Here is a 24,691-nt window from a genome sequence, read left to right on the forward strand (position 1 = left end):
CCCCCAGCTCTCCCAGCCTGGCTCTGGAGCAGAGGGGCTCCAGCCCTTGGAGCATCTCTGGTGCCTCCTCTGGACTCTCTCCAGCAGCTCCAGGTCCCTCCTGTGCTGGGCCCAGGGCTGGATGCAGTGTTCCAGTTGGGATAAAGGGATTATGGATGGAATATTCCAGGAATCCCTGAGGTGTTGCACTTCCAGGATGTTCTCCAAGGATCTCTGTCCCAGATGCTGCAGATCTCCAGCGGGCTGAGCTGCCTTTCCCAGGGCTCTCTCTGCTCCTCACTCCGTGGCAGCCGGAGCGGGAGCGGATGAGCCCGAGCGGCTCCGAGCGCCAGGATCCTGCAGCCCGTCCTATCTGAGCTGCCAGTGTCACTCTGCATCCCAAATCCTTCCGGTCTGGTGCTGCTTTGGGATCATCTGAGCCAGCAGAACAACACTGGGCCTTGTCCCAGTGTGGCAAAACGGGACAGGAAGGAGAGGCAGGCGACGACTCCTCCTGCTCTGCAGAATTTCATTTCTGAGGCATTTCCCTCAGTGTTTTGGGTTGTTCACCCCAGGGCCCTGTGCCTTCACAAGCTGATTCCTGGGGCTCTCTTGGGGTCTCTCACATTCTCCACTGCACCCCACCCTTGTTGGGCCCTTTACTTGATGGAGTGACATTAAATGTGACCATTTAGGGGGTGTGACAAGCTCAGCAAGGCTGAGGATGATCAGCTTTTGGACCCAATGACGTTTTTTTCACCCAGGTTCTCAAAAGGAAAAAGGGATGTTCCTTGATGAAAATTGCCTTTGTTTGATGGCAGGGAGGGATTGGGAATTCTCATGAAGGAGTTGCAGGTGCCCCATCCCACAGGTGCCACCAGCCCGTCCCCAACTCCTTTCCCTTCACTTTTCCCTCCTTTTTCCTCTTTTCCCTCCCAGAGTCAAGAAGAAGAACAAGCCCCTGAACCTCAAGATCCACAACAGCGTGGGGAGCTGTGAGAACATCCCGGCCCAGCGCTCCCCTCTGCTCTCCGAGCGCTCCCTGCGCTCCTTCTTCGTGGGGTACCCGCCCTTCCTGCCCTCCACCCCGCCCGTCCACACCGAAGCCACCTTCTCAGCAAGTGAGTGCCCGTGGCCCCCTCGGATCCCCCTTCCCAGGGGGGGAGATGCCAAGCGGAGGAAGGAACTGGGGAGGTTTGGAGTCAGGGGTTTGGAGGATGTTGGTTGAGCGTTGTAGATGAGCCCAGCCCTTGTGGAGGTGCCTCATGTTGGTGTTTAGAGATCTGTGGGTGCTTCTGGGCCAAGACAGCCCCAAAAACTTGATTATTTCTGGGTTTTTTTTGGGAAGGCCATGAGGTTTCTGTGCTGTCTGGGTTGGTGGCACTGCCTGGATGTCACCTAAAAGTGACTTTGCTGAGGGCTGCTTTGTAAAGCTTTGTGGTTTCACCTCTGTGTTTAAACCTCTCCTGCTTGCTGGACTTTAAGAATAATCCTCAAGTGGAGTTTTGGGAAGCCAGTCCTGGTGCAAACCCCACGGAGCTGATCCCAGCAGCCAGCCCTGACCCCACCTGGCAGGGCTTTGTCCTCTCCCAGGAGATGCTGGTGCTGGCACTCACTGGGTGGGTTTGGCTCCGTGAGCTCACCCAGGTCTGGGAGGAACAGCCTGACCCTCATTTCCTGGTCCCGGACCAGTGCTGGGATCAATTCCACAGGGATTGAAACTTTTCCAAGCCAGGCGTGGCTCTTGGCCCAAGAAGAACTTCCCTGGAGGAAACACTGGCAGCTGCTGGCAGTGATTCCCAGCCAAGTCCCCTTTGCCTCTTGTTCCTCAGCTAAAACTTCCTCCAACTCCACCTCCAGGCTGGGTTTCTGTCACCCTCCCTTCCCTGGATTTTTCCCTTGTTTCCTTTCTGGAAATGTCTTCCTGTCTTGTTTTGAGGTCTTCCACTCATTCCTCCTGCTCAAGAAGCAGGCTGGAGAAGGTTTTGCACCCAAAGAAGTGTTTGCAGCCAGTTCCCTTCCCTTCCCTTCCCTTCCCTTCCCTTCCCTTCCCTTCCCTTCCCTTCCCTTCCCTTCCCTTCCCTTCCCTTCCCTTCCCTTCCCTTCCCCTTTCCCTTCCCTTCCCTTCCCTGTCCCTTCCCTTCCCTTCCCCTCCTCTCCCTTCCCTTCCCGTCCTTCCCTTCCTTCCCTTCCTTCCCTCCCTTCCCTTCCGTTCCCTTCCCTTCCCCTTCCCTTCCCTTCCCACACCCTTCCCACCTTCCCAAACCTTCCCAAACCTCCCAAACCTTCCCAACCTTCCCAACCTTCCCAACCCCCTTCCCTTCCCAACCTTCCCTTCCCTCCCAAACCTTCCCTTCCCAAACCTTCCCTTCCCTCCCTTCCCTTCCCTTCCCTTCCCTTCCCTTCCCTGCCCTTCCCTTCCTCCAACCCTTTCCCTTCCCTCCCTTCCCATTCCTTCCCATCCCTTCCTTCCCTTCCCTTCCCTTCCTCCAAACTTCAAACCTTCCCTTCACCTTCCCTTCCCTTCCCTTCCCTTCCTTCCCTTCCCTTCCCTTCCCTTCCCTTCCCTTCCCTTCCCTTATCCCTTCCCCTTCCAAACCTTCCCAAACCTTCCCTTCCCAAACCTTCCCAAACCTTCCCAAACCTTCCCTTCCCAAAACCTTCCCAAACCTTCCCAAACCTTCCCAAACCTTCCCAAACCTTCCCAAACCTTCCCAAACCTTCCCAAACCTTCCCTTGTCCACGACCTTGGTAGGAAATCCTTTCAGGGATAGACATGGATCCTCTTACCAAACTCCTCTCTGGCTCACAGAAGTCACTGTGGAACCTCTCCCACACTGTTTGGTCCTTGTGGGATCAACATCCATGTGGGAGTTACACCCAGCAGGGCAGATGGTTGTTTGTTTGTTTGTTTGTCTGTCTGTTTGTTTGTTTGTTTGTAGGGAGCAGAATCACGGAATGATTTGGGCTGGCAGGGAGCATGGAGCTCATCCACTTCCATGGGCAGGGACCCCTCCCACTGGAGCAGGTGGCTCCAAGCCCTCCCTGCATCCCAAGGATTCCCTGTCCCCATCCTTGTGGTGGTTCAACAGCTGAGCTCTCCACAGGATCCCATCCCTATCTTTTTTTCTAAAATTCCCTCTTCCCTTTACCTCCTGTGGGAGCAGCACAGCAGCTCCCAGATGCTCTGGATTGCTGTGGAATTACTTCCCTGAGCACGGAAACACAGTGAATTGTTGTTGTTGTCAGCTGGAGATGGGTGAGGGGAGCCCAGCGAGGCCCTGTCCCTCCCTGGCTGTCTCTCCATGATTTCTTTTCCACTGCCTTGCTGCTCCTGGCAGGAGCACGCTCCCGTCTGAGTCATCCCTGGCCCGGGTCAGGATGGGGTTTGGATGCTTCCCTCTGATTTTCAACAGCCCTTTGTCCTGACGGGAATGGATTTTCACAGAGGGCTGGAGGGAGCTGCAGAAGGAGCCTCTTCCTCCAGCAAATCTGGCTGGGGAAATCACAGGATTAAGGAATATCCTGGGTTGATCCCCAGGGATCACTGATCCAGCCACTGTCCCTGCCCAGACCCCCCACCAACCCCACCCTGGGCATCCCTGGCAGTGCTGGCCAAAGGCTCCTGGAGCTCTGGCAGCCTCGGGGCTGTGCCCATTCCCTGGGGAGCCTGGGCAGTGCCAGCACCCTCTGGGGGAAGAACCTTTCCCTGATCTCCACCTAAACCTCCCAGCACAGCTCCAGCCATTCCTGTCACTGTCACAGGGAGCAGAGACCCGAGCTGCCCCTCAGAAGTTGTAGAATACCTGGTCCAATGTGGTCTCCAGGGATGTCCCCTCACTGCCCAGCCCTGTGTGACACCTCCATCACACCCACCGGGCTGCTGCTCTGGCCTGGGGGGATTCTCCCCTGGGAGGATTCTCCTGAATCCCGGTCCTGCCTCTTCCCCTTGGCTTTGTGAGTGAGGAATTTGCAGTTTATGGTGGTGAGCATGAGCAGGATCCCAGCCAGGCATGGCCAAGTGACAAGTGCTGAGGTGCCACCAGGGCTCCTTGAGCCCCCCAGCTCCTGGAGGAGCCCCTGAAGGGCTGACCTCAGCAAGGTTTGGTGGACAGGGATCCAGGAAAATGTCCAGAGGGTTGGGGTAGAAGTCCCAGAGCCCTAAATCCAGCCTTTCCTTTGGAAAGCACCAGGCCGGACCCAAGGACATGACAGTGGTGCTGAAGGTGACATGGGGAAGCAGCCAGTGCCACCCATGCCCCCTCTCGATGGTCACCCCACTGCCAGTGCTGGGGTGGCTTTGTGGGGGGACACTTCTCCCTAACGCTGTCCCAGCCCCTGCCACCTCCAGGAGGGCACTTCCCAAAGGGAACCTCCTCTCTTGGGGACCACAGGGGTTCCCTCCTCCCTGACCCTGCCCTGCAGGAGCCGTGGCAGCTCCCTGCAGCCACATCTGGCCACAGCTGGCAGCGAGGCTCCGGAGGGTTTCCCACCCTGGCAGTGGAGCTGGAGGGCACAGCTTTGTCTGGGTGGGCTTCCCTGAGCCTGCAAGGCTGGGAGCTGGGGGGGGAATCCCCATGCCAGGCTTTAAGGCAGCTGCAGGTGGCATCTGAGCTGGGTAAATGGGACTGTCACCTTGGAAAGGGGAACTGCCCGCCTTCGAAGGGGACTCTTTCCTTACTGGAGAGATGCTCTGGGAGCAGCTCCCACTTTGGGTGATCCCCCCTGCTCCAGCTCAGCTTTGGTTTCATCTGCTGGATCCAGCCTGGATCATCCTTCCACCAGCTGGACCTGGCTGTGATCCGCAGGGTTGGAAGGGACCTTCAAGGCCATCCCATTCCAACCCCCTGCATGGCCAGGGACACTTCCCAAAATCCGTGGGGAATACCTGCCACGTGCACTGCTAGAGGGAGCAGGTGATGCCTTTGCACCTTGAATCCTGCATGGATTTCTATCCTGGGGGGGGGAGAAGCTGCTGGAGCAGCTGCTCTGGGATCTCTCCCATCCTATTTTGGCCCTTAAAGCAGCACGAGCAAGGCCTGAGATGTCTCATGAAGAGATTTTGCTGCAGAGCATCTCCCTGGGGTGCTTGGCTCCCAGCTGGCACCATCCAGGAGCACCCAGGGCAGTGGGGAGACACTGGGACAGTGTCCCTGGAGCTGCCACAGGCTGAGACACTGGAACTCTATCACTGCAGCTGGCACAGGGTGCCCGGAGCTGTGGCTGCCCCTGGATCCCTGGAGGTGTCCAAGGCCAGTCTGGACATTGGGGCTTGGAGCAGTCTGGGATAGTGGAAGTGTCCCTGCCATGGCAGGGGTGGCACTGGATCATCTTTAAGATTATTCTTTCCCACCCAAATCATTATTATTATTATTATTATTATTATTATTATTAGTCTCAGGACTTTGTCCCAGGGATTTTCACCTGGTGGTGGAGATATTCCTGATCCTGGATATCTTCTGCTGCTGAACTCTTTTGGGAAGAGGCTCCACCCTGGTGCCTCCTCTTAATCTCCCCATGGGACTCACCCACCTTGGGAGCATTTTGGTGACATTGGGGATGTCTGGGATAAGTGCAAAGCCTCCTGGCCATTTCTTGGCTTTGCAGTGATTCATCCTGGGATTCTTACCGAGTCCACTCCCATCGATTTTCTCTGTCCCATTCATAATGGGGACGTGTTTGCTGTAGTAGTGTTGGATTATGGTCTTTTCTGACCACTCTACAAATCCATTTCCTACACAGTAGGAGAAGGAGGGTTTGTTTATCAGGCTGTCTCCGTGATGGATAACACGCTCCCACCAGCTCCCTGCCATCCAGACAGGGGCCAGGAGATGAGGAAGGGACAATTGTGACAAACCAGCCCCCATCCCTGCGGTTCAGCCCCGCTGCCACCCCTGGAAGATGCTCCAGGTGTCCTTGGAGAGGCTTTGGGGCTCTCTGAGGCCATCACCACCCACCCCAAGGAAGGCACAACCCCAACACAATGAGATGGGGAAGCTCCGGGCGCTTTTCCCCATGCAGGACATGCCCAGGCAGCCCAGCTGGGGCCCGGCCGGAATTCACACGGCACTGCCGGGACGGCAGCGGGGGCAGCGAGGGCGTCACGGCCCCGGCAGCGCCGCCGAGACCCCGTCACCTCCGAGGCGCCGGGTGCCACTCAGGAGCGGTGCTGCTGTCACAGCTGCCTGTCACCGCCGCGGAGCGGGGTGCCAGGGCTCTTCTGCCGTGTCGCCTGTCAGGGACACGCCGGAGGTGGCTGTCACCCGCCGCCCGGTCGGTTTTCCCTTTCCCGGCTCTGCTGCTGGCACAGTTGATCCCATCAAGCGCGGCTGTTGATTTTGGGATGAGCTGAGCAGGAGCCCTGACCTTTGCTGCAGCGGCGAAGGAAAACACGGAGGTGTCGGAAGGAGGGTGGCACTCCCTGGCACTCCCTGGGCTGTCACTGGGCAGTGCCGCCACATCGGGAAGAGGGGTTCGGCTTTTGGGAACCCCTCGGGAGGCAGGGGTAGGGTGGCTGACCGGGAGAAGTCTCCATGGGGCCGCTCAGCGGGTGCCACCCTGCGAAATTCCACTTGTGCCCAGTGAAATGCCAGCTCGGAGCAGGAGAGGGCGGCGGGGGGATGAGGTGAGGGGAATTATGGCCGGGAGAATTCGGACTCCTGAGGCAGGCAGGAGGCTGCTGGTGATAAAGGTTTTAAATAATCACTGGCACGGGGGCAGCTCCCGGGCGCTGGAGCGGGCGGAGGGAGGGAGCCGGGAGAGAGGGAGAGAGGGAGACAGGGAGGATGGGGGAGAGGGATGATGGGGTGACGCAGCCGCTGTCACACTTCAAACCGATCCCGCGGCCACTTCTCCATCACAAGATCCCCACGACAAAGCCCGACCGTCCCACTCTGAACCGAGACCCCTTCCTGGGGGTTCCCCCCTTGTAATTAGCGCTAATTGTGGGAATGTGGGGGGTTTTCAATGAGAATATTCCTCCCGCCCTGGGGGGAGGCTGCTGCATCTCCCCCGGGCATCCCCCCGAGTTAACACCGCCAGGGATCCGGGTAAAGGGGACACTCCCCAATTAACCCCAGAGCCCCCCAGGCCCTCGGGGCTGATCCCCGGTGCCTCTCCCTGCCCTCCTGCCCCGCTCCGCTGCTTTCCCCTCCTGCCAACAGCGGCTCTATTGTTAAACGCCGCGATCCTGCGTGGCTCGCTGCCGCTAATGAAGGCAATTAGCTCTGAGTCACGTCGGGCTCATTTATGTTACGAGGTCAAAATCCCCGCTACACTTCAATACATTTTGCAGCGAGCCCATTTAGAAAGTAATTAAAAGGCTCAGCAGCCGCCGTTGCCTCCATCCCCTCTCCCCCTCGCCGGGCTGGCAGGATTTAATTGAGGCCAGCCGAAAGTTAGTGGGAATAAATTGTGGCTGATAACGTGGAGGTTGTAATTTAATTCCGGGAGAAGAGCTGCTCTGGCCGGGGTGTTTGGCTCTTCAGGGAGCGGCGTTGGAGGGGGGTTGATGACAGCTCAGTTTTCTAACAGGGTTTAGTGAGGGGGGAATGACGCTCAGGGAGGCATGGAGGGGTCACTCTGGGATTTGTGGGCCAAATTCCCACCCCTTGGGAGGTTGTGGAGGTGGAGGCAGTGGAGGGATACTGGTCCAGCAGCCCAGGGTGAGTTGTCACGAGGGAAATATCAAAAATATTGGCAATGTGCTGCTGTGGACACGAACTCCCCTCCTTGGCTTTGAAGGGAGTTTATAAAAATTAGGGAGAGTGACTTTTTACACGGGTGGATAAAACCAGGACACAGGGAACGGCTTCCCACTGCCAGAGGGCAGGGATGGATGGGATATTGGGAATGAGGAATTGTTCCCTGGGATGGGGAGGGGCTGGAATGGAATTCCCAGAGCAGCTGTGGCTGCCCCTGGATCCCTGGAGGTGTCCAAGGCCAGGCTGGACAGGGCTGGGAGCAGCCTGGGACAGTGGGAGGTGTCCCTGCCCATGGGAACGAGATGATTTTCATGTCCCTTCCCACCCAACCCATCCCATGCTTGTGTGGCTCTGACATCTCAATTGCTGCCTCTGCCTGAGGAATGACCAGAAGGAGAGAAGGATCCAGAGCTGCTGCTGGTCGGAGATGCTGGAGCAGGATCAGCCTGGGCTGCTCCCAGGATTTCTAACCCGGGGGAGGGATGTAAATGTAACCTTCAGCCGCCGAGTGCAATTAGAGCCCCGTGCCTGCCGCTATATTAAAATGGGATATTAAAGCAAACAGCGGCTCTCCCCGCTCCCTGGGCTAATATCCAGCGCCTGTTTAGCCAGGGATTTGCTGGCACTCTGAGCAAACAGCCGGGAGCCACCGCTGGTGCCCGGGAAACCTCTCAAATCCCCGAGTGAGGATCCAGCCTTTGGATCCCGGCATGGATCCGCTCCCGGCGCTGAGCATCCTGCGGGGCAGGACCTTTCCCGTGGCCGAGAGGAGCAGGAAGAGGAGCAGGAGGAGGAGGAGGAGGAGGAGCAGCAGCAGCAGCAGCAGCTTTTCCTCCCTTGCCGAGGCTGAAGGAGGGTGTGGAATCCAAGCACGGCCACGCTCCTGATTGCCTTCCTGCTCCAGCGGTGCCACTGAGCTTCCCTCTTTGTCCTTATCCCTCTCCCTGCTCCTCCCTTGGAGGGAGAGCACCGGGACTGCTTTTAACTCTGCTCTTCCCCTGGAACGGGAATGCAATCACCTCTGGAGTGGCTGGCACTCAGCTTTTCCTCAGCTGCCACCTCAAGCCGTGATGTCTTATTAAAAACTGACGATGAGGCTGCTCCAGCTTTATTTTCCCTTTCTTCTTTGATGTGATTCCAAAAGTTTTGCAATCCCGCCCAGCCTGCACGTGGATGCAGCCTCTCCTCTCCTCTCCCTGGTCCAAACTGGGTGATGGGCTCTGGGACAAGAGACCCCAATTCCCACAGCCCCACAAATCCCAGAGAGAGGCATTCCAGGGGGAAAGAGCAGGAAAATCCCATTTTTTGTGCACGTTCTTTGCTCCCCTTCCCAAAAACTCGACCCCCAGCTCTCGATGCTGTTACCAGCGCTGTTTTTCCTGGTCTCTCCCTGCAGATACGCTGTCAGTGCCTCGCTGGTCCCCGCAGATCCCTCGGCGGGATTTAGGAAACTCCATAAAACACAGGTGGGCCCCTCCCCCTGCTGGGGGATGAGCATCTCCCTTCCCGTCTCTGCTCCAGGACACCGAGATTGGGGACACTCCCCCTCTTTCCCTTGCCGGGCTGTGCTGTCCTCCAAGCCCATTCCAATTCCATTTCAGCTCAGATCTGCTTTAGATAAGGCTCGAGCTGCTATCAATAAATCTGTGTATTATCCGTGACCTTGCCAGCCTTCAGCAAATTCCTCATCTCTGGATTAGAACCCTTCCATATCTCCCTGAAGAGGGAAAAGCAGCGGGAAGAGTGCTGCTGTTTGACGGGAAGTTGCAAACACTGGTCCCCAGGGCAGGCAGGGGTTTGGGGGGCGTCTGGGGTGGCAGTCACGGGGAGCTGGGCTTGGATTCCCTTTGGAACAAGCTTCCAGAACCAAAGGAAGGCTCGGGGTTGTGTTTTGGCATCCCTAGGAAAAATTCCTCAACACCTGCAGCGGAGTTTGAGGGCAGCAGAGAGAGGAAGAAGCAGGGCTCAGCTCGGGGGATAAGCGAGGCTTCAGCTCTCCCCCTCTCCGTTTCTCTCCCCAGGTTTTCCACCAAGTACTGGATGTCTCAGACCTGCACCGTCTGCGGGAAGGGAATGTTGTTCGGCTTAAAATGCAAAAACTGCAAGTATGGCGCAGTGCCGGAGCTGTTTGTGTCGCTCCTTCCACCTGGGAGGGGATAATCGGGGTTCTGCCCGGGGAGCCGAGCCGGGATTTGGGCAGGGAGAGACCAGCCCGGCCCTGGCCAGCTCATCCTCACAGGGAGCTGTAATGAGCTGTGGAATTGGGTGAATAACGCCCCAAAGCAGGGCTGGGCTTCTGTCTGGGATGGGATCGGGCTCCTCGGGGAGGATGTGCCCGCCAGACCTCGGCTCTGCTCGCTCCAGAGCTCTGAGTCAGATCCTGACAGTGTCCCTTCCCCGAGCCTGGCTTTAGATCCCGCGTTATGGAGATTCCCGGTGGAATTATCTGCAGGACGCGGGGGATGGATGTGCTGGAGCAGGCAGGGATAGCTCTGGCCATCGGGTGGGGTTTGCCCATAGTTTTGGGCTGTAACCTCTGTTTTTGCCGAGTTTTGGGCACCTCTGCGTCCTGGCAGGGCTCCCGAGGAGCCAAATCGTTAATCCATGGGGCAAAGGAGAGGGGATAAAACGGGACAGGAGCGGGGAAAGAGCGAGGCAGAGCCTGGGGCTGCTTCAGCTGCTCCAAATCCGCCACAGCCCGGCCCTGGACAGAGCCGTGCGGCCACCAGCGCTCGGGGAAGGGCTGCCGGAGCCGGGATTGCCTTTCCCGGGGCCGGGAGCTGGGGATGTGTGATTGTCTGCGGGTAACGGAGCGGGAACGATCGCTGCTGCCGCTGATTAAGAGCTGATGAGTTGGTAAATTGGGATTTAAACCTGCCGAGAAGCGCTCGGTTACTCCGCAGCTGGTGGTGGGGCTTTTCTGGAAGGGATGTTATCAAAGACAGGGATTTTAAAGGGGGGATTCCCGTTCGATCCATGCTCAAGGAACTGGAGGCTTTTCCTGCGAGCTCTCCGTGCTGGAGGAGGGATCCCTGACCAGGATCAGGGATGCTGTGGCTCTGGCTGTGCAAATCCCGCTCCCTGTAATCCTACAGAAAAGAACAAATCCTTTTCCTGGCAGTCAAAAGTTGGCAGTGAACACAAGGCATTTAGGTTTTTTTCCAGCCTTGCCCCGGCGCTGCTTTTCCCCAGAAAGCAGAGGGGAACCAACAGGTAAAACAAACAACCGGACCCCAAACCCCCCAAGCCTCAAATACCAAATTAATTCCTGCCTTTCCCTCTAGGAACAGCTTTGTAATAAAAGCTAACACGGACAGCTCCTGAATTTTCATTACCCAGCTCATTGACTTGAAGCTGCCGTTCCTTTTTTTTTTTTTTTTTCCCCATCATTTCCCCTTGTTTTGATAAATCCTTTCCTCCCTTTTCCCTTTTCCCCCATGGCTTTCTGCCGGCCTGGCAGAGCGTGAGCTGGGGTTGTGTTTCCATCCTTAATTAAGGAGGAATGGGAAGGATTTGGGAGTCTGCCTATGCCTACATGCATGACCCGGGGGTGAAGCCCTCCAGATTCCTGCCCTGGCTCCAGGGAAAAAAACCGGGGAAAGCTCAGCAGAATATCCAGAGGCTGTAAATCCTCTCTTTAGTTTGGCTAAATGTCCTAAATAAAGGCAGGAGAGGAGGGCACAGTGACAGGGACACATCAGGGACCAGGGCAGCCACTTCTTGCCCCTCTGCTGCTCCTGAATTTAGTTAAGCATCCAGCAGCGGGATGGTGGGGACGGGGATTTCATGGAACCATGGAATGGTTTGGGCTGGAAGGGAGCTTAAAGCTCATCCTGTCCCACCTTCAGTGCACCCTTCCCTCGGTGCAGGACTCTGCTCCTTTTACTGCAGCCAGCTCTGGCAGGAGGGACAATTTGGGGCGTCCTCAAGCCTGGCTGGTCCAGAAAGGGGCAGTGGGGCAGAGCCCCCAGGTTTGGGAATTTCTGTGCTGCTCCACTGGGGTGGAGGCATTTTCCAGGGGTGTGCAGCCCCTGTGTGCTGCCAGTCAGCCCCTCCTGATTGCCCAGGATGTGCATCCCACACTGCTCCCTGTCCCTTGGCAGTGATGGGCAGCAGGGAGCCGGGAGGGCTCACTCAGAGTGAGGGACCAAAGCCCTGCATCCATCACTTTCCCGAGGGGAAAAGGAGGGGGAAATTCCATCACAGGATCCCAGAATGGCCTGGATGGGAAGGGACCTTAAAGCCCATCCCATCCCACCCCTGTCAGGGGCAGGGACACCTTCCACTATCCCAGGCCTCATCCAATTTGGCTTTGGATGCTTCCAGGGATCCAAGGGCAACCACAGCTTTAACCTCCCTGCCGGGGAACAATTCCTTCCCAATTTCCCACCTATCCCTGCCCTCTGGCAGTGGGAAGAAGCTCCCCCTTCTCCTGTCCCTCCATCCATCCATGTTCCCTTCTCACTCCTTTCTCTCTGTCCCCTGCCAGGCTCAAGTGCCACAACAAATGCACCAAAGAGGCCCCCCCGTGTCACCTGCTGATCATCCACCGCGGAGGTGAGACCCCCTGCTCCCCGCTCCGAGCCTCCGGGGATGTTGCCAGCGGGTAAAACTTTGGAAAGCCCCCCCGGGGGGTTCGGGAGCCGCACCCAGGCGGGGTCCCCGGCGGGACGGAGGCTCCCGAACCGCTTGGGCGCTCCGGGGAAATGTTACCCACCGTTTTTTCCGCTTGTAGGGAGACGAGCCGGTCGGGGCGAGGCAGATTTGCATTGCAAACCACTTCCACCCACCCTCCCCCTGCCTCCTTTTCTTTTCAGATTCCCCACCGCACGGGGTAAGTCCAACCAGGTTTTCGCCTTTTGCTTCTGTCGAGAGCTCAGGGCGGACGGGGGACCCCGAACCCTCCGGTGCATGCGGGGTCCCCGCGCCGGGGACGCGGCCGTGGCCCTGCGGATGCTCGTGGTGCTTTTTGGAGCTGCCTTACCCCGCTCTCCTGCGGGAGAGCCCGGCCTAAAATCCGCACAGAGACAGGCAGAACCTTGCAGCAGGACGGCGGGGCGGCGCTTCCCACCTCTTTTCTTCCAGATTTTGGCTCCCTTTGCTGGCCAGAGGATCGCGACTGCCTGAGGGAAACGCTTCCAATCGCTCTTGCCTTGATTTTTGAGCTCTTAAAGCTGTTCCTTCGTGTTAAATTGTTAAATATCCCCCCCCCAAAAAAAAAAAAAACCAAACCCGCTCTTTGCTTTAATCCCGGGGGAAAGGGGGGCAATTTTACAGCCCCCACCTCAGAGGGGGCAACTTTGCAGCCCCCGTCTCACCCCACGCCCTCGCTCGCAGCAAGTTTGGGTGGAAGCGGTTGAAGACCCCCCCTCGTCAGGCTCGGAGCTGCTGCCAACCCTGCCCGGGAGGCAGGGAAGGGGCAGGCGGGCTCCTGGGATGGGCAGGAGTCGGGATTTGGGGCTGTGATGTTGCAAGAGCCGGAGCTGCCCGCTGTGTGTTTTAGGAGCAGCATGGCTTTGGGGTGGCCTCAGCATCACTGAAATACCTCCCCACTCCCCCCAAAAATCCCAAACCCAGCTCTTAAATCCGTTATCTTGGAGTTAAGCCGTTCCTGAACCCCCCCCAACCTTCAGGCTGGCTTTTCCCCCAGAAAATCTCCCTGCTGAGAGGGCTCCGAGCTGGCTCCTTCCCTTCACCCCAAAAAGCTCCAGCAAGGAACAGGATTGTGCTGGCTGAGCCCCGGCTCACGGAGGGGCCGTGGCAGCTGCTGGACCCCCCAAATTGCTGCCTGACTCCCCGGGGGGGGTTGGCTGTGGCCGGGGTGCAGGAGGATGCCGAAGCTCAGCTGCCATCCCAGGCTGGAAGTGCCGCGGGAATCGCTTTGGAGAGCACGGGGCGACCCCGAGCGCCCCCGCTGAGCTTTGATGTCCTTCCCTCTCTCTTCCCCTCCTCTCCACCCCCTTTTCCCTCTCTCCCTTCTGAATCCAGCAAGGTTAGTCCGGACAGAGTCGGTGCCCTGCGACATCAACAACCCCCTGAGGAAGCCCCCCCGCTATTCGGACCTGCACGTCAGCCAAACGCTGCCCAAAACCAACAAACTCAACAAGGTGAGACCCGAGCCCCCCCTGCACACAAATATCCACGGCTTTGCAGAGAATCATGGAATTCTTCAGGCTGGAAAAGGCCTTTTAAGAAAATTGAGTTTGGTTGCTCCCCCTGCACTGCCAAGGCCATCACTGTCCCTTGTCCCCAAGTGCCACATCCACATGGCTGCTGAATGATTCCACCCCTGCCCTGGGCAGCTGTGCCAGTGCCTGGCCACCCTTTCCATGAAGAAATTTTCCCAGATTCCACCCTGAGCCTGCCCTGGCCCAGCCTGAGGCCGTTCCCTCTCCTCCTGTCCCTGTTCCCTGGGAGCACAGCCCGACCCCCCCGGCTGTCCCCTCCTGGCAGGAGCTGTGCAGAGCCACAAGGTCCCCCCTGAGCCTCCTTTTCTCCAGGCTGAGCCCCTTCCCAGCTCCCTCAGCCCCTCCTGGGGCTCCAGCCCCTTCCCAGCTCTGTTCCCTGCCCTGGACATGTATCCAATGAAGTTATTTCTTTCCAAAATAAAATGGGATCAGCACTTCCAGAACAGCCTAGATCCTGCTGTCCCAGTGCTGCTCCATGGTGGCCTCTGAGTCTCCAGGTCCAAGCTGAATTTGGGGTGGTTTGAGGTCTCTGTTCCCAGTGGAGACTTCAGTAAATAACAAATTTATTGTTGCAAATAAAACCAGCCTGGAATTGGATTGTCCCTGGCGAAGCTGCTCAAGCCAGACCTGACAGAGCACCTGGCTCACTCCTGCTCTGCCTTGATACAATAAACCCATCACAGGGCTGCCTCTGATGGAATTTAAAGCCTGTTGGCCTCCAGTGGAAAATTCCTTGGAGGAAGGGCAGGGTGAGGGCTTGGCAGGCTGGAAGTGCTCAGGAAGAGGGATATCACTGACCTGATGGGGAATGGATCCACAGAACCCTGAATTCCCAAAGCCTGGCTGAGCTCCTCCAGCCCTCAGCATCTTCTGGCTCTGGGAAAAGTCTGGGTACCAAGATGCTCCCGGAGACTGATTTTAAACCTAAATCTTGTTAAGAATTTCTGGTTTTGTTGTTTTGGGGTGGTGCCCTTATCCTGAGCACTCCCATTCAGGTTGAAATTTCCCCTATAAATATTCTTATTTCAGCAGGGCCCCCTTCTTGCTTTGGTATTTCTAAAAACATTCCTTTAAAGGTATCCTGAATAAAATCATGGAATGGCCTAGGTTGGAAGAGACCTTCAATTCCTCTAATTCCCATCCCCCATGAAATCTTTCTGTTTTGACCTTCACTGCTTGTTTAAAAAGGAATTTACCTGACCAAGATTATTGAGCACGGAATGATGACCAATATGGCTTTCCTGGAAAGCCCAGCTCATTTAAGAATTAATTAATTAGGACAAAATTACCTGCTGGGGAAGGCTCGTGCAGATTTTTTAACCTTGGAGGGAAATTCTGTGGGGGTGGGAGCGCTCATCACTGCTCTCACCCTGTTCAGTGGCTCCAAGCTGGGCAGCAAGGGGGGAAATCCTGGCTTTGATTTTCCTTTTGGGATCCAAGGCATCCAAGCAGATTTTCCTGCCTGTTGGTTCTTCCCACCCACCCCAGTGTGCACCCAAAATCGATGACCTTGACTGGGAAGAGTCAAGGAATGCTGAGGAATATCTTGGGATGCATTGGCTGCTCTTTCCAGATCCCTCTGCTCCCTGCAAGGCCCTGGGGCTTGGCTCCAAGGAGCTCAGCAGGAACTTCCTTGGGGACCTTGTTGTCCCCAAGGACCAAGCCCAAGGTGGTGGCCCCAATTCTGGCCTTGGTGGCCGTGGCTGTGCAGAGCCAGGAGATTTGTGGCACCCTGAGCCAGGGAGTGAGGGTGGGAAAGGAGCCAATTTATGTTGGGAAATGTCCCTGGGGAATACAAACAGCTTTGGGAAAAGCTCTGGGTGTTTTCTAGGACTTCTGGAAGCAGCAGGTGAGATGATGTCAGATTGGATTTGTGGGGTGCCCCATGGCAGGAGGGAATGATGACTCTGACTCCGTGTTTTCAGAAGGCTGATTCATTATTTTATGATACGATATTAAAGAATACTGTAATATACTACGGAATACAGAAAGGATACTGACTCAATGCTAAAACGATAATAATGGAAATTCCTGACTCTCTCCAGAGTCCTGACACAGCCTGGCCCTGATTGGCCAAAGAGCCAAAACAACTCCCAGCAGAATGCAATGGAACATTCACCTGTGTGTAAACAATCTCCAAACACATTCCACACCAGCACAGCACAGGGGAAGCAAATGAGATCAGAATTGTTTTCCTTCTCCCTGAGGCTTCTCCTCTTCCCAGGAGAAGAATCCTGGGCGAAGGGATTTTTCAGAGAGCGTGAATGCCACAATGTCATTTGTCACCCGGGCTCCTTTGCACCTTGGAGTGCCACCGACCCGCGCTGCTCTCACCGGCTCCTCTCCTTTCCCTCCTTCCCTCAGGACCACATTCCAGTGCCCTACCAGCCAGATTCCAGCAGCAACCCCTCGTCCACCACGTCGTCCACGCCGTCCTCGCCGGCGCCGCCGCTGCCGCCCAGCGCCACCCCGCCGTCCCCGCTGCACCCCTCCCCGCAGTGCCCGCGCCAGCAGAAGCAGTTCAACCTGCCAGGTATGCCACCCCCTCCCCGTGTCCCCACCTGCCCCCCGGGGGACTCGTGTCCTTCCTGGGGTGTCCTTGGGATGTGGGACAGTTCCACCTAATTGCCTTCCTGGGTTTGCGCCGGATGGGGAGGAGGTGGAAGTAGAAATGAGGAGAAAAGGTGAGTTTTGGATGATTCAGATGGGGAGTCTCTGGTCAAACCCCCTGCTTGAAGAAAGGTCAGAGCCCAAGGCTGGATCTAGTCTTGGAATCCTCCAAGGTTGGAGCCAGCCCAACTTCTGCTGCTCTTGAGACTGCAAATCCAGGCATGGATTTTCCATTTTTCCATGGGTTTTCTGTGACATTTCACCTCAGGCACAAACAGAAACCAGGGGCTGCAACATCCATCCATCCATCCATCCATCCATCCATCCATCCATCCATCCGTCCATCCGTCCATCCATCATCCATCCATCCATCCATCCATCCATCCATCCATCCATCCATCCGTCCATCATCCATCCATCCATCCATCCATCCATCCATCCATCCGTCCGTCCGTCCGTCCGTCCGTCCGTCCGTCCGTCCGTCTGTCCGTCCGTCCATCCATCCATCCATCCCTGCAGCAACAAACACTTCCAGAAGCTGGGAACCCCTCCCCAGCAAACCCATCATGTCCATGTATGCCCAGAGAGGTGGCAGTCCCAGAGTGCCTGGGATTCAGGCAGGATCCTGGAATGGCGTGAGGAAGCCCTGAGCACTCCCAGGAGTGGTGTGACCCACCCAGAGGGTCAGGATTTCACCAGGCACAGCCCTGGAGCCTCCAAGGTTTGGAGGGCACGGCGTGAGTTCCGTGCTGGTGTGACCCAGCCCAAGGAGTCCTTCCAGAGCCAAAGTGTCCCGGTGTCTCGGCATCCCAATCCGCCTGCTGGGGCAGCCCCGGGCTCTGCCTGGCTCCAGGGGGATCCAGCCTCTGGTAACCCCATCATGGGTCACCTCTGCAGCAGCCACCTCCCTGTGGGGTTTGTTGGGACATTATTTCAGGGATTTCACCCTGCTTTGGGGGACTTGGAACACATTCCCAGCTGGCAGAGATAGAGCAGGGCAGGATCAGACCTTGGCATCTCTGGGGGTGTTTGCTCCCTGTTTTATTCCCGTCAGGAGCAGAATGGGATCCAAAGCAGGACTTGCCCTGCTTTCATCTTCCCAGCTGGGAAGTTTTCTGTGGTTTATCCCATCAAGATGATCATCTCAGGGATTAGGATTTGAGCTTGGAAATGGTGACACGGTGACCTTCTCCTGCTGGAATTACCTTCCAGGCTCCTTTGATGTTGGCTCAGGTCCTGCTGCAGGGCTGAGGTCGGACTTTGGGGTCTCTGAGCCATGGCCCTTGGGGTCTTGGAGATAAGAAGGGGACTTCTGAGCTGCTGCCAACCTCTGGTGGCCTCAGCAGCTCCGAGTTCTTCACACCCATGACCTGCCTGCCCATGGAATCAGATCAGTCCTTGGGCTGGAGAGGGGAGCTGGTGGATGTTCCCAACACCCAGAGCCTCTCCAAGCTCCGGCTTTGGACTGTGGCTCCCAGGACTCCTTCCAGGAGGGACAGGGCTCCAAAGCAAGGGAAAAAAGGGTGGCACGTGGCCCAAATGGGCAGCAGTTCCAAACCCATCACTTGGTGTCTCCATGATGCCAAAAGGTTCCCAAATTCCACTCAAGGGGAGGACTCTAACCCTGCTGGCAAACTGGTGTCCAAACCCCACCAGTGACTTCATGGATGACATCAACACACTCCAAATGGTGCAGAAGAGAAGATGTGGGGGGGGGGGGAAATCAAGTTATGATCCAGCAAAGGTCTTAATGTTTTGGCCTGGGCATCCTCTGTGCCGTTTTGGGATGTGGACTATTCCATATGGGGACATGGAAGTGGGGGAGGTTGGGTCACACAGGAGGGGTTCACACAACTGGGGCTGAGGTTTCCTGGCGAAGAGCTGGGCATGGGCTGGAGCTTTTCCAGCTCCACAGGTCAGTGTTGAACCTTTGTTCCTCTTTTCCAGCCTCCCATTACTACAAGTACAAGCAGCAGTTCATTTTCCCAGGTAAGGCTCTCTGGAAGTTTTCCTGGGATCCTGGGGGGGACGGGTGCATGGCCATGGATTTGTGCCAGGGGTGGGATTCCTCCTCAGAGCCTATCGATGCTGCAGGGTTGGGTGGCCCTGAGTGCCCCCCAGCCCTACTCAGGGTGTCACTAAGCGGGACCTGGGGGTGCAGGGTGGGGTTTAACTCCCCTGGATGCTCCCAGAGGTCTCTGACTGCTCCCTCTGTTCCCAGATGTGGTGCCTGAGACGCCGACCCGAGCCCCACAGGTCGTCCTGCACCCCGTCACCTCCAACCCCATGTGAGTGACTCCCCCTTCCCAGCCCCGTCCCTCTGCCCCCCAAATCCTCCAGGCCCCCACGGGTGCTCCCCTGGCCTTGGGGGCTCAGGTGGTCCTGGTGAGACCCCAGAGCTCTGGAAGGTTGAGAAGGAGGGCAAAGGGTTAATTTATAACTCACAGCTCTTCACTGCTAGGAAAAGAATAAAAATGGATTTCAGTCCAAAAAAGCCCAAGCCCAAGGGATTAATTAAATGATAATTGAATTATAATTAAATTAAAAGCAGATAACCAGCATATCTTCACCACTCCTGATATTTTCAAGCCCAATAAACTTCAGGCCGAAAGTTGGGAAAAGCAGCATCTAATCAGTGTCAGAACCATCCCTCCCCAGCAGGTCGAGCCCAAATCCATCATTCCTTGATGTCCTGGAGCTGTGCTGCTCCAGCAGCAGCATTCCAAAGCCCTATCCCTCCTGATCCTTTCTCTAAAGGCCAGTTTGGAAGGATTTCACAAGCCAGGGGCTTAAGGGACCAGGTCTGGCCCCAGTTTGTGGCAGGCTCATCCACACTCTCCAAATTCCACGGAGGATCCAGTGGAGCAAAGGATGGAACCACTGTCCCTTGGGAATTCATGGAAAACTGGTGAAGCCAAAGCCTTTTTCCCACCCCCCGCCTAAATGAAGGTGTTGAGACATAGGATTTTTGGGGAGGAACAGCTTTCAATGTCTAAAACCTGTGATTCCCTCTGGCTCCCCCCCCACTGAAAACATCCCATGGGAGCCATCCTGGGCTTGGCTGGGTTAAACATCTCTGGATCCTCAGGAATTCGTGCCTGGGACAGCGATGAGGAGCTGACTGCTCCTGCAAACCACCCATCCATGGAGATGTTTTGCAGGCACTTGGGCTTCCCAAGCCACTCAAAATTAACCAGAATTAACTCCTTTTCTTTGGAATCCTGGGATTCTTAGTCTTTAGTGGCTGTGGAATGGGATAGGACTTGTAGGATTGCCATGTCCGAGTGGCCTGGGGAGCGTAATTCCCCTGGGAAGAGATTAATAACAATAATAATTTATAACATATTTACATGATGTTTGAAACCACCTGAGCTGTTCCAGCTGATCCCTCGCTCAGAATTTCCCTGATTCCCCATTAATTGTCAGGAGCAGCAGACCCCAATCATGGACCTGGGGGTGGGAGGCGCTGAGTGAAGAGGGAAGGAAAAGAACTGGAAAACCAGCCAGATTTGGGTGCTTTACTGCAGGGAGGGGATCTTTGAACCCCCTGCTTCTCCAAAATGATTGAAAAACTCCTTCTCTTTCCTTCTGCACTTCTGCTTTGGCTGGGGTTGGTTGCAAAGAAATCTTAGAAATCCCAGAAAACGCCTCGAGTGTGGTCAGAGCCAGTGAGGGTGGGGGTAAATCTGTCCCTTTCCCTGGTTAGTGACACCTTCTCCTCTCTGATCCCTTTATCCCTGGGGCAGGAAGAGGGACTGCTCCCCAGATCCTGGTGTTTTTCCATGGCGTTAATTCCATAATTCTTTTAACAGCCTAGAAGGAAACCCATTGCTTCAAATTGAAGTGGAGCCCACCTCGGAGGTGAGATGGCTCCTGTGCTTAATGGGCCTTGGTTTTAAGGATATCTTGGGGCACATTTCCTGGGAAATGGAGACGTTTCCCATCTGTGCAGTGGAATTGCTGATAATTGAATTAAAGTCCAGGCATCCGTGTCCCCACCCCATGGAGAGGGACCCTCCTGGGCTTCGAGTTTGGAATTCAATGAGGTTTTTTAGGAGGCATTAAACATGCGGTGGGAGGGAAGGAAGGGAGAGGGAAGATGAGGACGGAGCTTTTAAGGGGTGCTGTAAATCCTCTAGGAAGTCTGAATGGACCATCAAGGGGTCTGGGAATGATGGGAATTAACAGAGCACAGCTCAGCCAGGGGAGGATGAAGCTGTTTTAAGACAAATTAATTAAAACTCTGATGGGCCACAATCTTAAATTTGGCCCCAGGATGGGGTTAAACGGCTCCACAGGGAAGCGGTGGAGTCCCCAGCTCCGGAGGGATTTAAAGCCCTGTGCTCGTGGCACTTGGGGACATGGGCTTGTGGCGGCCTTGGCCGTGCTGGGGAAGGGTTGGAGTCTATCCCAGATGGCTTTTCCAACCTAAAGGATTCCATGTTTCTCTGAAAATCTGGGATTCTGCCAACTCTGTGTAGAACGGGGCTGCCGCGTTGGCCTTGGGAGGCCCCTGCCCGGTTCCTCTGGGTCCGAGTGGGATCAGTGGGGCTTTTCCCGCAGTTTTCCCCCTGGTTTATTGTTCCCCATGCCCTTGTCCCACTGCAGAACGAGGAAGGCGCCGAGGAGGTGCAGGAGTCCGAGGACGACTTCGAGGAGATGAACCTCTCGCTGCTCTCGGCGCGCAACTTCCCGCGCAAGGCCAGCCAGACCAGCATCTTCCTGCAGGAGTGGGACATCCCCTTCGAGCAGCTGGAGATCGGCGAGCTCATCGGCAAGGGCCGCTTCGGGCAGGTGTTCCACGGGCGCTGGCACGGCGAGGTGGCCATCCGCCTCATCGACATCGAGCGCGACAACGAGGACCAGCTCAAGGCCTTCAAGAGGGAGGTGATGGCCTACCGCCAGACCCGGCACGAGAACGTGGTGCTCTTCATGGGGGCCTGCATGAGCCCTCCCCACCTCGCCATCATCACCAGGTTGGGGTGGTTTCTTTCTGGCTGGAAATTTGTTTTCCCTGTGTGTTTTTCCCTGTCTTTTTTTTCCTCCAGTCCAGCGGTGCGTTTGGGTTGAGTTTTCTCCCCTAAAGAAAGGATGTTCTCCATGTGCTGTGTCCGTGTTCTCCGTGTGCCGGGGTTTGTGGTGCGGAGGACACAGCAAATCCAAAAGTCTGTCCAGGCAGGTCATTCCTCTGTTGGAAGGGAGCTCCAGACAGGAATGGTTTGTTTATCCAGGGACAGGAAATGTCATGGAATCCTGGAATGGTTTGGCTTGGGTTGGGAGAGACCTCAAAGCCAGTCCAGGGCTTTAACACCTTCCACTAGCCCAGGTTATTCCAGCCTGGCCTTGGGCACTGCCAGGGGTCCAGGGGCAGCCACAGCTGCTCTGGGCACCCTGTGCCAGGGCCTGCCCACCCTGCCAGGGATCAATTCCCAATTCCCAGTATCCCATCCATCCCTGCCCTCTGGCAGTGGGAGCCATTCCCTGTGTCCTGTCCCTCCATCCCTGTCCCCAGTCCCTCTCCAGCTCTCCTGGAGCCCCTTTAGTAACTGGAAGACTGGGAGGCTCCTTGCAACTTTCAGGGGAGTGAGGTGGGATTTGGGAGCTTCCAGACCACCCAACACCTCCACAGCTTTCTTGGTCTCAAGGCATTCCCAAATACCTGCCCTCACCCACATTCCCAATGGGAATGCAGCACAGAGACTCCCAGTGTAATCCATGCTTGGCTGGGCAAAAAATCCCACCTGGCCTGGAGGCAAAGAGGCTGCAACTGCTCCCAGAGCAGCTGTTGTCGTGGGAAATACATTTGTTCCAGGGAATTCCATGCTTTCCTTCACCTCCAGACCACACTTTCAGCCATGGTCTGGACATGGTCCTGCTTTTCATCCCACCCTGCGTTATTTTCTCCCAGAGAAGTTTCTCCAAGGTGAGGTTGAATTTTCCTCCTGGCAGCATTTCAAAAGGCAATGGAATGGCACCGCTTCCAACAGCCATCGGTGATGAAATATTGCATCATCTTTTCCTGATGTCCCTAATTTTCCCTTGAAAGTGGCACCTCCCAGTCCCTGATCCCAGACGGGGCGGCTCTGCAGGTGCTCTGCTCCCTCTTTGTCCAAAACAAAAGGGTTTCACCCCAAATCTGTGTTGCCTCACCCCTGCTCTGGTGGGCTCACGGATGGTGTTTGCCTTGGGGGTTTCATCCTCGGGGCTCAGGGTGACTCCAGAGCGGGGCCGGCTCTCCCCAGCTGGCGGCGGCAAAAAACGGCGCATTTTATTCAGGACCCAGAATGAGCCATCTGGGGAAAATTCCACAGCATTTCCATCTATTGGGTAGCTCCAGGCCAAAAGCTTTTGGGAAAGTGTGCAAACACATGTATTGATGGATGAGTCAGAGCCCCCATCCGTGTGTCACTCCGCGTTCCCAAAGGAACAGGCGGCGTCTCCATCCCGTCCCTCTGCACCCCCATTTGCTCAGCCTTTCAGGGCTATTCAATAGCAAAACCTGGGAAATGTATTCCTTCTTTTTTTTTTTCTTTTTAATTTTTCTTTTTCTTTTTTTTTTTTTAATTGGAGCCCTGGCATGTTTTCTCTTCCATTTTCTATTTGAATGGGTCTTTCTGTAAAAGCAGAAAGGTGCCATTTTTGACAGCTGGACAAAATCAGTCTGTGTGCGGCTGCAACCTGGTGAATTAATGTGAGGAACGAGGAGCTCTGCTCGTCCTGTTCCTCTTCCAGCTGCGCTTGCTCCTGTTTTTTAGGGTCAAAATGTAAATATATTAAATTGCCCAAAATACAACCCAAGCTCACAACATTTCCAGGCATCATTTTCGTGTTCCTACAACCCACTTTCATCTGCATCCTTTGAGAGCTAAACCAATATCAGCTTTAAACCAAAGGACGGTGAGGTTTGATGGGATATTGGGAATTAGGAATTGTTCCCTGACAGGGTGGGCAGGCCCTGGCACAGGGTGCCCAGAGCAGCTGTGGCTGCCCCTGGATCCCTGGCAGTGCCCAAGGCCAGGCTGGACACTGGGGCTTGGAGCAGCCTGGGATGGTGGGAGGTGTCCCTTCCACCTGGAATGGGATGAGCTTCAAGGTCCCTCTCAACCCAAACCATTCCATGAGAATTTTACAATTGCAGCTGGAAACGTGTTGGATTTCTCCTGCTGGGATTTCTGGGGTGCAGGAAAGTCGATGGGGCTCAGCTCAGTCTCAGAGGATTTTTGGGAAGCCCAGGACTGTGTGAATACATATCCCATAGCCTGGAGGTCACTTCCAAACACAATTTTCCTGCTTTGAAGCTTCCTGTTGGGCTCTGTTCTGCTGTTCTGTGACAGCACAGGAATCGGGATTTTGGAATAGTTTGGGTTGGAGGGGAATTCAAAGCTCATCCCTGCTATGGGCAGAGACACCTTTCACTATCCCAGGGCACTCCAGGCCCTATCCAACATTCCTTGGGCACTGCCAGGGATCCAGGGGCAGCCCCAGCTGCTCTGGGCACCCTGTGCCAGGGCCTGCCCACCCTGCCAGGGAAAACCTTTCCTTATGTCTGATCTAATCCCTACATCCAAGGATGCTTCCTTGCTCTTGTGCTGGCACTCCTTGTCTGGTCCATCCTTGGCTGAACATTTTTGGGAAGTCTCTGGTGTGGGGAAAAGCCTTCTCACCATGTGGAGCTTCCCCTCCCATCCACGGTTCAGGTTTTTCCTGAGGGATATGACAGCCCTGGGGGCTTTTCTGCCATGGGTGTTGTAGGGAATGAGGTGGGATGGGGACAGTGTGGGAGTGTCCAGGATCCTGGGAATGGTGTGGGATATTGGGAATGGTCCAGGAGGTGGCACCTGGGGGAGCATCACTCTTCCAACGGGACTTTCCCAAACGGACCCAAGTCTTCCTCGCGGATTTATGGGAAGAACTTTAAACCAGCTTTGCTTGGAGTGGGGGAAATCATTCCCAGCTGCCTGAGGAGGGGATTATGGCTATGACCCCAGGATACCAGGATTTCCTCACCCTCTCTGTGCCCATTCCCAGGGCAGGACTTCCTGCAGTGAGGGTGGAAAAGGCCACCACTTTCCTCCTGGGAGCCCACAAGTGGCCACTCGAGGCCGTTTTTCCCACAAAATCCCAGCAGTTCCTTGTGGCTGATGCAGAAATCTCTGTTTCCCTGCACGTCTGGGAGCAGCTGCGTGTCCCTGGGAAGGGGCTTCACCACGC

The 24,691-nt window shown here is 55.9% G+C and overlaps 1 protein-coding gene across 1 annotated transcript in view; it reads left to right on the forward strand.

The window, feature by feature from the left end:
- The window catches only part of KSR2 (kinase suppressor of ras 2), a 77,069-nt gene that overhangs the window by 30,765 nt on the left and 21,613 nt on the right, over positions 1–24,691 (forward strand). The window contains exons 5-14 of the mRNA XM_050980724.1: positions 919–1,100; positions 9,079–9,148; positions 9,704–9,787; positions 12,172–12,239; positions 13,665–13,789; positions 16,235–16,403; positions 18,428–18,469; positions 18,702–18,768; positions 20,293–20,341; positions 21,089–21,456. Of these exons, the coding sequence (XP_050836681.1) occupies positions 919–1,100; positions 9,079–9,148; positions 9,704–9,787; positions 12,172–12,239; positions 13,665–13,789; positions 16,235–16,403; positions 18,428–18,469; positions 18,702–18,768; positions 20,293–20,341; positions 21,089–21,456 (1,224 nt within the window). The remainder of the gene's footprint in view (positions 1–918; positions 1,101–9,078; positions 9,149–9,703; positions 9,788–12,171; positions 12,240–13,664; positions 13,790–16,234; positions 16,404–18,427; positions 18,470–18,701; positions 18,769–20,292; positions 20,342–21,088; positions 21,457–24,691) is intronic.

This window comes from Serinus canaria, chromosome 15, assembly GCF_022539315.1.
Source record: "Serinus canaria isolate serCan28SL12 chromosome 15, serCan2020, whole genome shotgun sequence".
Classification (NCBI taxonomy): Eukaryota; Metazoa; Chordata; class Aves; order Passeriformes; family Fringillidae; genus Serinus; species Serinus canaria.